This window comes from Cricetulus griseus, chromosome 6 (genome assembly GCF_003668045.3).
Source record: "Cricetulus griseus strain 17A/GY chromosome 6, alternate assembly CriGri-PICRH-1.0, whole genome shotgun sequence".
NCBI lineage: Eukaryota > Metazoa > Chordata > Mammalia > Rodentia > Cricetidae > Cricetulus > Cricetulus griseus.
Window position 1 is genome coordinate 36,265,630 of NC_048599.1, and position 16,917 is coordinate 36,282,546.

The following is a 16,917-nucleotide window of genomic DNA, read 5'->3' on the forward strand; positions in this document are numbered from 1 at the left end:
GCCCTGAGTTCAGGAACTTGGTGTTGTTCAGTTGGCCATGGACAGCTGAATTTTAGACACCCACATACAAACTATCATAAGCCGATATTAGAGGAAAGGCATGTTCTAGTCATTCACAACCTCAGCAGGAGGAGAGAGCAGGATGAAGTCTTCAGTGTTCCTGGTCAGGAGCTGCCTCTATGCTGAGTTCCACCACAAGGGAGGCTTTGGGCTGCTGGCAAGTCATGTGCAGTGGTTTCCTATTCCTCTAATTGTTTAGCATCTGATTATTTGAAATTGTGCATAAGTGCATCATAGCCAAGAGGTACCACGCAGCAAAGATATTCCCTAAAAATTCTATCAGTCAATGTAGTAATTTGGAGCTGCCGTTTCATCTCAGATTGTCAAGAATCTCTGTGAGTTTCTATAGTGCTGGAAGGAACCCTAAGCTTGGAAACAAAAATAATAATAACAGTTGCCTTTCCCCCAAATGCATTTGTCAGAATATCAGGATCTGAAATGTGCCTGAAATAAGCTCTTACTTGGTATGAGTCGCTTTTCAGCTCATATTTAATCACCATTCTCCACTTTGAAACATTTCCTCTTTCTGGCTTGAGAGCAGTTCTTGAAATGAAGATCTGCCAATGCCTGATGAGAGGCAGTATGGGAAATACATTCCCATGCATGCTGTCTTGTGCTTTTCTTTGCAAGAGAAAGCACTTATTTTTTTCCCCACATTTTAAGTTCATATGTCTTAAACATCTAAATGAGGAGAAAATTAGCATATTTGTCTACTAGCTCCCTGAGGACAGTGTAGTATAGATAATATTGACTCTTTACTATGGAAATGCTGTGAATTCAATTCTACCCTGAGCACTTTACAGACAGCAGCTCATAGAATCTTCTCTTTCTAAGAAGGTGTTATAATCAGATAAGGAAACTAGGGTGCATAGCAGTGGGGCACTTACTCTAGTGCTACCTGATCCCCAGGCCTAGAAAGTCCCCCTGCTCCCATGTGGTGGTTGTAAAGGCCGTTAGTGCCAGAGGACATGCCCACAGGGCTGGAGGAGTGGCCACACCTACCAGAGTGTGCCTCCAGGACCCTGCTTTCTCCCAGTGCTGCAGAAGCTGGTTGGATGTGTCTGGAGCCACTTGCTGATCATTCACCTAAAGCCAAAGGGAAGACCAACAGGGGATTCTGGGAGTCTCTCATGGCATCTCTCCTCCCAAACCTTGATCCCCCTGTTTTTTGTCCTTTAGCCACTGTGTGAAGTAAAGACTGGAGCCCATCAGAACTTGACAGTATGTCCTATAAGGTGCCAGGCTTCCTTCTCTCTGGCTGGCAGTTGGTGGGTAAGCACCCTCCTCTTCCTCTCCATGAGCAGAAAATACAAGAAGATGGTTTCCCTTGTGCTCCAAGGAAAGGCTTCCACCAGCTTCTCTGTGCACGTGGGTCCTGATCTTTCTAACTCATCTTGTTCACTTGGGAGGTTTCACCAAAGCTTGCCCCTCTGTCAAGTAGGGTCATCATGACCACTGAAGCTGTTTAATACCCCGAGCAGGACTGACAACCTGTAAAAATTGAATATCACATGGACTTTAAACACACATCCCTTATAAAATTTTTAAAGCTTGCTGAGTTTTATTAGAATGTGTGAACCAGACTGAGTATATTAAATTTATGAATCCAATTGATGCAGTACCATAATAATTCAATACAATATGCTTATGTCATTAAACTCATAAAGCAGATTCTCTGAATAGCTATAATGAATAGTTCTGATTCTGTAATCACAGACTAACATTTTCACCCTGATGAATTTTAACTGGGAGCTCTCAGACTTCTGTGTAACATCAAGAAATAAATGCCACGTTTCAAGTGGTGACTACTTATTTCAAGTATTTACTTCAAAACCTAGAGTAGTAAAGGTGGCTGGTAGAACAGAGGTACTTGCAAGGATAGAGTTACTAGGACTGCTTAAAGGATTGGAAGTCACTGCCATGAAGTGGAATAGGACAGTAAGTTATATCTAATCATGAATTATAGATAGAAACCTTCAGTCTACCTTGATTAATTTCATTCGTTTCCCCTTTCCTTACCCTATCCCTGATCCCAAGTCTATCTGGAGTCTGGATAGGACAAGCCTGGATGTTTCAACTGCCCCAGGCCAGGAGAGGTCAGGCCACTCATATGTCTGCCATTGAATCCTGGCTTCTTAGGAACTGAGCTCAGACAAAGCCCTGGAATGTGTGAGCAGCTGTGTGCAAGCATTCCCTCCAGTGTATATAATAGTTCAAGTCACAGGCTTGACCTAAATTCAAAGGGAGTCAGGAAGCTGCAAAAAGCATGGCTTATTGGGTCAGTGGTATAGCAAACTATAAGATATTCCATTTCCCAGTCAATTTCCAGTCTGGCTAACTTTGTCTCTTCTAGAAATTTGAAAACTTACAGTGAAGAAAATGGATTCCACAACGGGTGGTCATAACAAGGTGGTCATAACAACAGGTGGTCATAATAAGCTCTTGAAACAAAGGCATGGTTGCCATTTCCTAGAACAGGCACTAGAGAGCCATTTGTAGTTAAGGTTACAGGTAGGGTGTAGCCCAATCATTGAGAAACAGACTTATCATAAACGGGAATGAATATACTCTGTCTTTAATATAAGATGGCTTTCAAGTCTAAAATGGAAGCAGGTTGGTTTATCATTACCTGCCCTGTGCAGGGTACAGAATATGCCCACCATCTCTGTGTGATCGATCCAGAAAAGTGGCAGTGTGGAGCAGGAGGGTGATCTCTTGTAATATAAGGACCTACACCATAACATTAATCCTAACTCTTGACCTGCAAAGTCCAGCCTAGATGGAGACTTGCATAGGCTAGGGGAAGTTTAAGTGTCAGGACTAGACATGCTATAGGGAACCCAAGGGTCTCTACTGGAGATACCAGTAAAAGTATTTAGCCACTCCGGATACCTTATGGGAAAGAAAGGAAAAGCTGGGAGTTAGCAGGTATTTGGAGAGCTATACCCTATAAACACCCCCAGGCCTCTTCAGAGTTACTAAAATGACACTTGTGCTTGGCAAGTAGCCAAGACATGCTGAAGGCCTGGCAGGGAACCTGGGTTGAAGAAGAGACTGCAGCTCATAGTATAGGACCCCAGCACAAAGACTAGTGGAGTTCCTACCCAGGGAGCAGCTCCATGTTCAGAGTGTGCCCTCATGTGCAATGAGCCATGTCTTCTGCACAGACCAGTCAAACTGGGCTATTGACTGTGCCCAGAACTCTACCTCCTGTCTCTAGACTTCATTGGTGTTCTTACCCTGTCTAGAACTAACCAGTTCCCTCCTGTCTTGTCCTCCATATTCTCCAGCTGTTAAATTCTTACCTTTCAGGGTTAACATTCATTAACCACCTCCTAGGTCTAGGTGGATGCCTTTTTGTAGGTGCTCCAAAAATTCCCTTCCTGTTCCTTTTTGGCCATATTTTTTTTTAACAGTTTCATTATCATTCCCTGATAGGACTGAAAGTGACTCAGGACAAATACTGACTCCTGTCCAGTGCTGAGTTCCTAGCTAGCCCAGCTCAAGCAGGTAGAAAACTGTCCTGAACAAAGTCAGGCCAAAGGAGCCAACAAAGAGGAAATGTAAACTTACCCTAAACAATGAAAAAGATAGGTAGAATTTGGATGACAGGGCAAAGCACCCAAGAGAGGTGTGATTCTGAGCACTGAAAGACTGTGTTGTTTGTCTGTCCTACTCAACACATGGTGCCAGAGCCTGGCACAGTACTTCATGGAAAGCAGGTGTGCAGTAACTGCTATTGCTACACATTCTTGCCTGTGTCACCTGAACCAAATTTTCCTCACTTCATTAGAATGTACAGGTCATTTAGGTCAAGCTAGGAGGTGCATCTAGCATGTTTGATGATCCAATACAGACAAGTAATAGAGTTTCTAAAATGCCAGGAAGAAATGGTGAGAGTAATATTTGTGAGAGTTTGGAACTGGAAAAACTAAGACAGGTGAATCTCATAGAGCCTACTGGATTGATGTATAACACAGCAAGAACCAGACGTTTCTTAGATCTGGAGATATCCCAGGGTATCTCCATCTGCACCTGGAATGTCTTCTGAGCTCATCAGTCAATGATAAATTTTCGAAGTTTCTCTGCCAGGTAAACAGATCCTGTAGGTCTTATTAGACAGATGCTTGTCTTATATTCCCACCTAATGACTTCTGGGGATAAGAAATGCCCTTGAACTCACTTCACTGCAAAATGTCACAGTGGAAGGGCAGATGAGGCCCTATTACATTTCTAAAGAACATTTCATTTCAATCTTAATGATTTCAATAACTTTAAATTACAGATTTATGTTAAATTTTTATAAAAGGAAGAAAGTTCCACAACAATGAGATGGTTGAGAAAATCATTAGAATGACACAGCTCAGTGATGTATTGCACATGAACTAAGAAGCAGGCCACAGCTACAGTTGTGACTCTTATTAAAACAGAAACTTCTCAATAACATGAAATGCTCATGACTTCATCCCTTGCTAATTAAAACACAGGGGAAGGAGCCAGTGAACGCATAAGATGGCTGAGACCTCTGAACACTTCTGAAGGCCCTAATTATCCCTACCTGCATTTGTACGCGCGCGCGCGCGCGCGCGCGCACACACACACACACACACACACACACACACACACACAGATTGAAAGTGAAAGGTTATTCCAGGGACCTTACTCTAACATGGTGTTTAAAGTCCTGAAGACAGGCCTTGTTTCGTCTCTGGCTTCAGGACATCACCCTTGAGGGTCATAAGAGAATATTCTGATTTTCTCCCAGATTGGAAGACCCTGTCATTCTGTCCTCCTTTGTGACTGTTGACCTTGGCGGCTAACTCAAGGCCTCTTGATGTCAGTGTCCTGATCCAGAAACTAGGATGTCTTAGACGCCCTATTGCTCAGTAACTGGGAAATGCTTTCACCAAGCTCTGTTGACTTAAATCTAGATTCTGGGTTTTCCACACAGCCCTACTACATATGCCAGCCTAACTCCCTCACTCACAGTTTACTGTATTTAGATGTCATTCCTCCTTCCCTATTCTGGAACTTCCCTTCCTTCAAGGTCCCAGGCTGGAAAAGGACCATCTCTAAAATAAGAAGGGCCTTCATGTGGAAATGCCCTATTGACTCTAGAAGGTTTTGCTCAGGTAGACATCTGAGGCCTGAGCTGTATCTGAGGCCACCCTCACAAGTCATTTGAAGGGCTGGAGTCCAGTGGTAAACCCAGCAGGGACTGCCTGAAGGCTAGATTTTACACATTCTTCCATCAGGTAAAGCCTGTGATCAGCTGAAAGGGCTTGATAGGTCATCATGAATCCTGTCAATATTCTGACCTTCCTCAAACAGGTCTGTGCATGTAGCAACACATTATTTCAGAGCCATGGCTTACAAACCATAGTCAATATATTACATCCTGGGGACAAATGAAAATTTAATAGGCTGCATGTTTTCTTACTACTGTAATGCTGTAGAGTGTGCTTTCATCTTTCGGAATTATTACCCTAGCCAATACACCATACTAGCCCTGCTGGTACAGAAGACTGGTAATGTTTAGTTGTGTTTTGAAGTGGCGGGAGAATTTTGAAGATAGGCCTAGATGTAGATCAAGATTTAGGGAGTCCTCCTCCCAGCACGATGCTTCTCTGGGGATGTGCCACTATCTGCTCTGCTTCATCTGCACTGTTGTTCTCAAAAGTCTTCCAGATTCACAGTCTTCTTAGAAGAAGAGTTTCATGGGCGGATGCCTTGATCGGACAGCTAGCCAGCCATAAGGAACTCAGTCATGATCCACATGAAACACGTCTCTTGATTTCATGTATCTACCACCTATCTGTGTCTAAGGGACAGATACCAAAGACTCTGTCCTTGAATTTCACTCACTTTTGAACATTCTCCATGCATGTTAGCAGTAGCTATGCAATCTGGGAATGCCTTGCCAAGTCCCCAAAGAACCTTTGGTTCTAGCACATTCTAAGTGCTGACTCCAGTAGCTTTTTGACTGTGATGTGTCAGTTCCAGAATATCCATAGGAAAAATTCTCCAGCCTTCTTTCCTTAGTAAGCCAGATGAGCTATCTTCAAAGAATGAGTATCTCTTCAGAGTGGAGACCTGGGTGTTCTCTAAAAAGGGAAACAGAAGCAGGGCAGTTAGGAAAATAACCAGAGTCACTGAGTTTCACCTCTACAGAAAAGCATGAGAGATAAGAGTCCACGGTGCAGCAGTCCCCACTGGAGTACTGTTGAGCCCAGGAAAGGCAGCTTATGAGGCTCAAACAGCTAAGACACCCCCACACCCTATATAGATGGCTTCACTCTTTGAAGACAAGATGGGCTCAGCAGAGGGAACTCTGTGGGTGATCTTAGCAGGTGGAATCAGCCTCCAGGCAGAGCCCTGGTTTTGAGTCTTGGCTGTCTAGCATATGTGCCCAGGGACCTCTGTGGTATTACTTAGGCTTCCTGGGTCTGCTTCTCCACTGATAATGCATACTTGACAATAGTCCCCGTCTCATTAAGTCACTATAGGAGTATAATAAGCACCTTTAAGAATTCTCATGGTGCTTGGGACTTTGCAAGTCTTTGATAAGTGGAGTTTGGCCAAAAAGTCTTGTTTTGTTGGATAGTAGGGTTTGCTAAACAAGAAGGCATTCAGAAACCACATTGCTTTGTGCCTGTGACAGTCGCATATATATCACCTTCTTCCCTCATTTTTCATCTTTCAAAGCTCACAGTCCAAGCCAGGCATGTTTTGGGGAGACTGACACAGGAGAATTGTTTGAGTGTGAGAATAACCTAGACTTCATAGTGATTTTGAAGCCAACCTGAGCTACATAGTAAGGCCCTGACTTAAAAAGTAAATAATAGCCCTGAAATCATATAAATTATATAGACCGAGAAAGTTGTGTTTGTATGTTTGAGAAAATATATATAATACATATATTATATATAATATATAACACATATAAAATAGAACAACAGACAAATAGAGGCCATGAATTTGAGTGAAAGCAAGATAGGAGGTTTGTGGGTTCATGGGAGAGGTTGGTGGAAAGAAAAGAAATGAGGAAATGAAATAAACATTTTAATTTCATAAATAAATAACAAATAAAAATAAAGCCCACAGTTTCTTATAGGACATTATCTTTATTTGTTTTCGGGAATTTCTTAAACCACATGCAGACATGCAAGGGTCTGCCTGCCCAGTCACCTCCACCAGCTTGCTGTCCTTGATCTGGCAGACTTTCCCAGACTCCAAACTGCATTGGAAACCTTTACAGAAAGCTACTTTATGACATCAAGGTGCTATGCGTCAGTGTTGAAATACTCTGTGAAGATTAGCCATCTAAATTTGATTCTCTGAAAGCATTGATAAGAAAGCTCTTATTTATGCCTCAATACTGGCTCAAGAGGTAAAAGTGCATAGCCTGGACAAATATGTCTGATATATTTCCTATTAGTCTTAAATCCTGCTGGCCAACTTGTAAACAAGTACATCATGGGCATTTGTCTTCTGTTGCCATGTTTTCTCCCCCCACTCCCTGCTTCTTTTACCTCTCACCTTCACAGTAGCCCTTCTTCCTCGGTCTCTCCAGACACGCCCTCACTCCCCACCCCTCCATGGTCACTCATAGAGACCCCCACTTGCTCTGGCATCCTTCCTAATTTCCTACATTGCAGCCCTCCTGGGAGGATTTAGATTGACCTGATTTTCCATCTTGCCTCCGTGGCAGGGCTGTAATGTTCCCATCCCCACAGGTGCTGTTGCTCTTCTAGGTGCCACTGAGCCAGGGCATAAAACAGGCAGCGATTCATTGTGACACCACCCCAGGCAGAAGTTGCTGGTCCCCTGTGGATCCTAGCAGGACACACATTTTAAATATCCCCACTTCTATATTATTTTACAGTGGCGAAAGGCAGACACAGCAGTTGGACATTGGATCTTACAAATCCTTTTCCTGTTTTACACTTCTGACCCTGATAAGTCACTTAAACTCCTAATGTCCTTAGGTTTTTTCACTTCTCTTTTTATAGAGTGTGCTACCCTAGGGATGCTGCCTGCTTCCTGAACTTGCTTCTCACATGCTAAGGAGTGCTAGGATGCCTGTGGATCTACAGAAGAGGGATACCTTTGGCAGAAGAGCTTTTTCTTTCTCCCCTCAGCTGCAGATATGGGAGAAAACATTTTGAGCCCAAGCAAAGAAAAAATCATTAATGTAAATATGTGTTAAGCACCCCCCCACACACACACATATATATATATATATATATAACACATATATATATATATATATATATATATAATCAAAATTATATAATCTACATGGGTTACAATGAGAGAGGGTTTCATTATTGAAGCAAAACTCAGAAAGACCAAGTAAGTCATCAGTATCAGCTCCCTGTTTTGGGCAACTGTAAAATAAAACAGTGAAGGGTTTTGAGCATCACAGCTATACACTCAGAGCAGATACATGGCACACATCAAACAGTGGGACTCAGATGGAGTCCGTGGAACAGTGAGAATCAGACACAGAAAGTGTGTGATTAACATGGATCTTAAAACAGACAGCAGTACTGTGAAATGGTACAAGTCCAGACAGTGAACTGTTGTTACCCTCAGGAAGAGGACTGCAGATGATAGGGCCACAAGGAGGGTTGGCTGGATGGAAAGTTTAATTCTTTATAACCAGGTGCTGATCACATAGGTGTGTTCATCTGGGGGAAATTCATTAGGTTATATGCTCGTATTATGTCCTCCAGGCAATATAGTAAAACTTAAAATTAACTCATGAAAAGCAACTGTCAATGTTGTATCTGAGCACTTTTCCTAGACAGTGTGCCATGGTTAACTGGGGACTGCAGAGAAGAATGACACTACCACGACCTTGAGAAGCTTTTGGAATGTCCGTTCTGTCTGCTTCTAGCCCCATCCACAAGCCTTAGTTTTGTCCTTCACTGTAGTTTGATCAGCCCACTTCAAACATAACCAAGAAAGGCCATTGTTGTACAGCCCTGGGAGCACCTTGTGGTCACTGCAAAGAACGTTTCCTAGCCACATGCTGTCTCACCACAGAATGTGTCTGTGTCAAAGAAGCCAACAGCCGCATACTCCTACTGCACAGGGAACTGTCTTGCAAAGAGAAAGCTCTGCAATGTGAAGAGGTGGCCAGATCAGATCTTTTTGTTGATGTTTCATGAAGCCATGGTAATGAGTTTATTTTTGAGGAAAAAGTCATTACCTTCAGCAGATTTATAGCTCCCCAGTAATGACCATGCTGTGACAGGGAGGGTGTATCCAATACTTCCTCTTGTTCTTTTATTTGTCTTTTTAACTTTGCTTCTTATTATGCGCAACTTCAGGCTTTATTGACCCTTTAAAAGGACGCTACTTTGTGAACTAATTATGACAGATGTTGATACAACATCTGTTCTTGGATTCCAATTGCCTTGTCGTCTATGAGAGTTCATCTGGAAGGCAAGCTTGATGTAAACAGGCTGTTGATGTGCTCTGCCAGGCTCATGAGGAAAGGGCTGCCCAGGGTGCTCCTGAGACTGTGCCTCTGCACAGAAGTCCCCCTCTGGCCCTGCAGGAAACTGGACAGCGGGCCAGCATTCATCTTTCCCATTGAAAGTAATTCCTCTGTTTTTCTTCAAGTGTTTTATTAGCAAATATTAACTACACATACCAGTAGGTTTCTTTATGATCACATTTGTCTCCTATAATCCTCTTTTTCTTTTTCCTTTTCTCATTTGTTTATTTATTTGGTTTTTAAGACAGGATTTCTCTGGGTAGCCCTTGCTGTCCTGGAACTCACTCTGTAGACCAGACTGGCCTCAAACTAGAGATCTGCCTGCCTCTGCCTCCCTCCCGAGTGCTGGGATTACAGGCATGCTCCACCCCTGCCTTCACTCCATCTGGTTCCTTTCTTCTTCCTAGCTGGTATCCTACTTTCATATCTCCCTGTCTCTCTGTCTGTCTGTCTGTCTGTCTCTCTCTCTCTCTCTCTCTCTCTCTCTCTCTCTCTCTCTCTCTCTCTCTGTCTCTGGACCAATTAGTTTAGTTAGGCTTGCTTATAAAAATATAGTTGAGATTATTTACTAGTGTATGGGTAGTTCACCAGTGACTGTGTCACTGAAGGAAGTCCATCTTTGTCTCCCAGCAACCATGAACTGTCTGTAGCTCCTCAGGGAGGGGTAGGCCTCCTGTGCCCCTCCCCATTCCATGATGGAATGTTTCTGGGCCCAATCCTTTTTTTTTTCTTTTCCTGATTTCTTTTTGTTTCTATTTTTTATTTAAATTAGAAATAAACTTGTTTTTACATATCAATCCCAGTTCCATTTCCCTCCCCTGCCCCCAACTAACCCCCTATCCCATTTCTTTATGCTCCCCAGGGAAGGTGAGGCCTTCCATGGGGGAGCTTCAAAGTCTGTCATATCATTTGGGGTAGGGCCTAGGCCCTCTCTGGGACCAATCTTATTGCAGGTTTTAAACAGATATCACAGCTGCTGAGACAAGAATGGCATGACCATGTCATGCCTAGAAGACAGAGTTCTATACACTGCTCCTTCCTCAAGTTCTTACCTACACACACACACACACACACACACACACACACACACACACACACACACACACACACACACAAGCACAGTGTTCCCTGAGCCTGGGAAGGGAGGGATGGTATAGATAACTCCTTTCGGTCCACCAATCACTTATTCTCGGTGTTTTGACCAGTTATGAGTTTTTGCACCTACTGCTAAAAGAAGCCTCTCCTAGTTAACTTCAACCATCAACTTGACACAGCCTAGCGGTGACTGGGGAATCTTAGTGGGAGCATGCCCCAATCTTTGGCCTGTGAGCATGTCTGTGGGATATCTTAATTGTTAATTGATGTAGGAGAGCCCAGCCCCTTGTGGGTGGTACCATCTCTGAGCAGCTGGACCTGGGATCAATGGGCACAAATATAAATGTTTAGAAGTCAATTTGATAGATGCATCATGTCCATTTAGCAAAACAGCTGCAGTAGTTCCCTGCATAGGGCCTTCTACCTCTCCAGCCATGGGCTGTTGATTAGGTTTACAGTACCAGATATAAATTTCCTCTTCCTTACCCCCACAGCACTCATAGCACTGTTGCACCAGTTGGTGCATCTTGCCTGGATGGTCAGTTTTATACTGGACTGCATCTACAGCTAAGTGTCATTGTTGGTGGCTTTTCTTGAGCATCCTGCACTGCACCTTCTAGCACTGTGAGAGCTAGCCAGCAGGAATTAGCTTCCAGCTTCTTGATTTCTCTGGGTTCTAACCTGTGATGTTTCCAGAAATAGTGTCATTTTGTGCACTTCTACTGAGCAATTTAAAGCAATGACAATAAGCTGTATTGTTTGAAGGGCCTCTAGGGCCTCGTTGACCAGCAACTTGTTGGGAGATACCACACATCTGATGCTGAGACTCTCCTTTATAAGCTTATGGCATCTAGAAATAACTTTATCTTTATCTACCAATTCAGGATACCTCTGGTCACAGTCTTATTTTTTGGCACTTTTTACATGTATGTAATTTTTAGTATATTTCCTCTACTCTCTCTTTTCTCGCCTCCTCAATGGCCCCCTTTGCCCCTTACACAACTTTATTAGAACTTCCAAGTCTCTCTCCTACACATATATGATTTAATGTACTATATAGAAGCTCAGAACCACAAATCAGAGAAAACATGATATTTTTCTTTGTCTTAGTTAGAATTTCTATTGCTTAGAAGAGACAGCATGACCACATAAGCTCTTATTAAGGAAATCATTTAATTGTGGCTTACAGTTCAGAGGTTTAATCCATTATCATCATGGTGGGACATGGTGGCATGCAGGCAGATATGGTGCTGGAGAAGGAGCTGAGAGTTCTACATGTCAGGCAACAGGAAGTAAACTGTCAGTGGCCACACTGGTCATAGCTTGAGCATAGGAGACCTCAAAGCCTGCCCCTGTTGGAAGGCCCAGTTGGTCAGAGGTTGTAGTCTACCATGGCCTGCCACTCCCTCTGAGCTCAGTGCAACATGGAGGGCTTCCTCCTTCCCAGTGGAGGCTTCCTGCTTTCTACTTGACCTTATTTGGAGAATGTCTCTAGGCCTGGATACCTGACTTAATCTCTATTGTGACTCTTGACACGGTTTTCTGCAAGAGCTTTCTCCCTGCTGCCCATATGGAGACATTATGTTAGGAGCTTTGCTATAGGACCCTGCTGCCACACATGGAGCCTTGTGATAGGAATGTGCTGTTTCATGCAAATTATGTGATGCCCCAGCCACTGTCCCACTCTGGAATAAATTTGAGCTACACTGAAGCAGTCTCCAGGAAGGCTATTTCCATCATACCACAGGCCAGACAAGGGTCCCTTCTGCCTTCTCTGTCCTTGTGGCCTAGTGGCCAATGGACCAGGAAGAAAGAAGTAACCCACATGTCCCCACAGTTATACATTTCCTTCAACAAGGCCACACCTCTTAATAGTGCCACTCCCTATGAGCTCATGGGGGCCAATTACATTCAAACTACCTCAGTCCTTTTCTGTTTGACTTTATTAAATGATTATCTCCTCTTGTATCCATTTTTTTTCTGGGAATGGCATCATTTCATTCTTCTTTACAGCTAAAAGCATTCAACTGAGTGTAGATTCCTCAGTTTTTTAATCCATCCCTGTGTTGTGATTGGTGCTGTTGTAAGCATTGATGTGAAAATGTCTTTTGACTTGTGGACATGGAGTCCTTTAGGTAAATACCAGAGGTGAAGTGTCTGGGTCACAGAGAAGGTCTGCTGTTAGTTTGATTTTGGTTTTGGTTTTTAGAAATCTTCTGATGTCCACAGTGGCTGGAGTAAGTTATATTGCCACCAGCAGCACATAAGGATTCCCTTTGGCCCACTGCCTTGCCAGCATTTGTTGGTATTTGTTTTCTTAAGGGCTACTGTTCCAACCAGGCTAAGACATAGTCTTGGTGGAGTTTTGATTGGAATTTCTCTGAAGGTTGATAAAGTTGAACTTGTTTTCTATTAATTGACTTTTGGTGTTCCTCTTTTGAGATTGTGTGTTCATCTCATTAGCCAATTTATTGATTGAGTTGGTTTCTTTTTGGTTTGTTTTCTACATTCATTTTAGTTTTTGACATCAGTATATAACTTCCAAGGATTTCCTCCCATTCTGTAGGCTGTCTCTTTACTGAACTGTTTTTATAAAAACATTTTAATCACATGGCATCCCTCCCATTGGCCAACTGTTAGCTTTCTTTATTGAGCAATTAGATTCCTCTTGAGAAAAGCCCTGCCCAGGACTATACCTTGATGTGTTTTCCCCACGTTTTTCTCTAACAATTTCAGAGTTTCAGGTCTGAAACTAAGGCATTTGATCCATCTGGAGAATAAGGGGGATTTAATTTCATTATTGTACATATGGATTCCCAGCTTTCATGGGACAGTTTGTTAAAAGAGGCTGTTTTTGCTTTATTGCAAATTCTTGGCATGTTTGTCAAAAAACAGGGCTTGGGAAATGACTCAGTGGGTAAAGTACTCTATGTGGGTTCAAGTGATTAAAATCCACAGAAAGCCAGATGTACCACCACATGGCTATAGCTTTGGTGTTGTCTATGAGGTGTTGTCTATGAAGACAGTACCTCCTGTCCATCCAGCGAATTGGTATTCTCAGTCTCTTCAACTAGGAAAACTAAAGTCAAGTTTTCTTCTGGCTTCTGATGTGGGGGCAAAAAAGATAAAGGAACCAGGACTGTGATCTTTGTTCTTCTTACTTGGTTTAGGCAGTCTCTTGAGTTCCCCTGATTGCAGCTTCAAAACCCTCTGTGGAGAGGGTTTACTGAGACCAGGAAGTTATGAATACTGAGTCAGGAAAGCAAGTTTTAGTGAAAACTTCTTGTTTTTTGGAATTGCACCAGCAGCTTCCCCAATAGAAAAGGTCTGTTTCAAGAGAAAGGTATCATTCCAGGGAGAGTGGAGATCTAGCCAAACTTATTGGGGCTAAATGACTTCTTTAATGGACAGCTAAAGCTCCCCATTCATTAAGGCAGCTGAGCTTTCCTCTAGGACAAATTTTATCTGAGGACAAATAATTCCTTATTCTAGGGCCCTAGAACATCCCTGGCTTCCACCCCCTACGGCATCCCTCAACACACTCATGGCGGTTACTGGTCTCCACACATTGCCTGATGGCCTGTGGAGCTACCACCCCAGGTGAAAGCCACTGCTCTAGGATTAGGATTCTGTTTTGTTTTGTTTCAGCCAAGAATAATAATGCTTAATTTCTAGAATTATGTGTATTTTTTCAATGAATGGAAACAGTTCATTTTCTATGTTGACAAGATTTGCCTGGCCTAAAATGCAGGCACTATCTATTCCAGTGCATCCTCTTTTCCCCTAATCCGTGTTTCAGGCACCCACATGTGAGTTTACTCCTTGCATCTCAGAGCCTTGTCTCAGGCATTCTTTCTCTCTCAGTACCATAAAAAGCAAGTGGTGTTGTGATGAGCACCTGCCATGGGGGAGAGAAAGGTAAAAAGCCCAGAGCAGTTCACCTTTCACCTTAGAAAGAATATTTTGTTATTGGTGATGATTATAGAAGTTTTTAGATGTTCTATAAATATAGTACTTGGAGCTGCTCCTATTTTATACATAGGATTCAGAGAAGACACAGATGCTAATGTTGCTCAGATGGGCACACCCGCCAGTGTGAAACTTGAAAGTGACATGTTAAGTAGGGCAAAGTTGCCATAGGGAACATGCCCTGTGCTAGCACCGCTGGCATTCCACATGGCACTGTCGACAGGTAGACCTCAGGTGACATTTCTGTGAATTAGAGCCCTGATCAAAAGAAATTTCTACAGTGGGCCTGGATGTCACAGCCCTGTCCACTCTGTATAGTCTGTCAAGAGCCAAGGTGGCCAAGGACCTTTGGAGCATTGTCTCCTTGGTTTTATTTATGAAATAAATATATGTGCAAATCAATGGTACAGTGGACATTCTCTCCCCTTCTTGACTCTAGCACTGTCTTAACCATATTCTTCCCTCTTGTCTCTTCCCAGAAATACCTCAGGGAGTTTTTCAGTGTGATGCTCCAGTCTTCGACATCTCCCCTTCACATCAACAAAGTGGGACTGACCCTGTCGAAGCACACCATTTGTGAGTTCTCACCCTTCTTCAAGAAAGGCGTCTTTGACTACAGCAGCCATGGAACGGGATAGATGTGAGGTGACAGAGGAACCACCAACACAGTGCCTTCTCATCAAAGTGACTCCAATGCAGGCAGATGCCTTCCTGCACCAGGATGCCAGCCTGCCTCCTCCCGTTGGGGCAACATGCAGCAGCCCACCCAGACCACCTCACACACCATATCTAGTGCCTGAGTTTGGGAGTGGGCTGCCAAGAGCGACCCTGACCGGCAGTTGTTACTGTACCTCTGCACTTGAACGTGGCCTTTCCCATAGTGCTTCCTTCTCATTGTGCAGCAAGTCAGTCCCCTCTGGCAAATGGATGTGCAGCTTGCTGCTCTTATGGCTCCCAGAGCCAAGCCTACTTGGGACCTCCCAAAGTGGGTGGCTTACCAGACCACCCTTCAGTGACTTTCATCTGGTTTCCTCTTTCACCAAAATATGCTTGTTTTTTTATACTCCTTCCATGTGGCTGGCTATATTTCAAAGATGTTTTAAGTTATGTTGTATTGTTTTGCTTAATTGGATTGGGACTTAATATACCTAAACACTGAAGTTTACACCAAATGCCCTATTCTGCAAAAAGGATCTGTCGGTCAATCATGAAAAGAGTCTTCCATGCCTGATAAACTGGATGTAGGCAACATCACTTAAAACTCATAAAAACCCCTGCAAATAAGACATTGCTTAAACCTTCAATATTTGAGGGCATTTTCCCAAACCTCAATGGCTGTTGTCCATTCGTGAGCTTTTTCTGCATAAAACAAGTGCAAAGCTGGATGCAATCTTTTAAATATCCTTTTGTTCATGTTTTAGTACAGAATCTTCAGGATCATTAGCTAAAAAAAGAGAATTTTCAGTAGTTTATTAATAATCCCTCAATTACTCAGGACATAATGTAGCATTGCACATCTGTGTACAGTGAAACTGCTTCGTTTATCGAAAAGGAAATTGTGAGTAGGAAAAAAATATGTGGTATATATTGAAATGTACATAACTCTACCTATAGATTTATATGTATACACTCCTGTACAATAGTCCAATATCAGGCTGTATAATCACACCAAATTTATTAAAGGTGTTTGCTTTTTCAACTGTTAAATTGAGCTGCTATCAATATTAAATGAAGTCATGAACCCTACCCTGTAGCTCAGTTTATTTTAAGTTTGTAATATGATCATTCCTACCAGGCTATTAGCAATTGATCTGATGTGCTTAGAAAAGATGCCTAATGTATAATTTAGCATTTATGTTGCAGAAGATGCAGTCTCAATAATGATCGAAGTACAATGAATGATTGAAGTACAATGCTAATGGAACATGTTTGCATTCAGTCTTCTAGAACATACCTGCCCAGCAGAACTCTTCAACCTTAAAAGTGTGTTTAAAGATGCAGCTATTCCTATAAGGACGATAATAATATTCTTTTAGCATGAAAAATTAAAATGGACTATTTATTTAATTGCCAAAGAAGGACCTGCTTCTCTCTTCAGACATGATTACAGGCCTAGGTTTCATAGCAGTTGAATTTAAAACTAAAGACTAAAGGATAAAAACTGGGAGATAATAATTAGCCACAGGTAATTTATTTAAAAGAAGTCCACGTGCTGAAGATTAACCCTCATTTGCTTGAGTAAGTTTTTTTCAGTTGACCAGATAATCTATCTCTTGCCCTTTTGG

At 42.6% G+C, this 16,917-nt stretch overlaps 1 protein-coding gene across 3 annotated transcripts in view; it reads left to right on the forward strand.

Moving 5' to 3' along the window:
* Window positions 1-16,378, forward strand: part of Kif16b (kinesin family member 16B) — a 265,927-nt gene extending 249,549 nt beyond the window's left edge. For 2 of the 3 annotated variants that reach the window (XM_035447150.1, XM_035447149.1), the window contains 2 exons: window positions 1,240-1,332; window positions 15,112-16,378. In XM_035447150.1, coding sequence (XP_035303041.1) covers window positions 1,240-1,332; window positions 15,112-15,270 — 252 coding nt within the window. In that variant the 3' untranslated portion in view covers window positions 15,271-16,378. The remainder of the gene's footprint in view (window positions 1-1,239; window positions 1,333-15,111) is intronic. The other variant, XM_027421647.2, reaches the window with a different exon arrangement.
* Window positions 16,379-16,917: the final 539 nt, after the last annotated feature.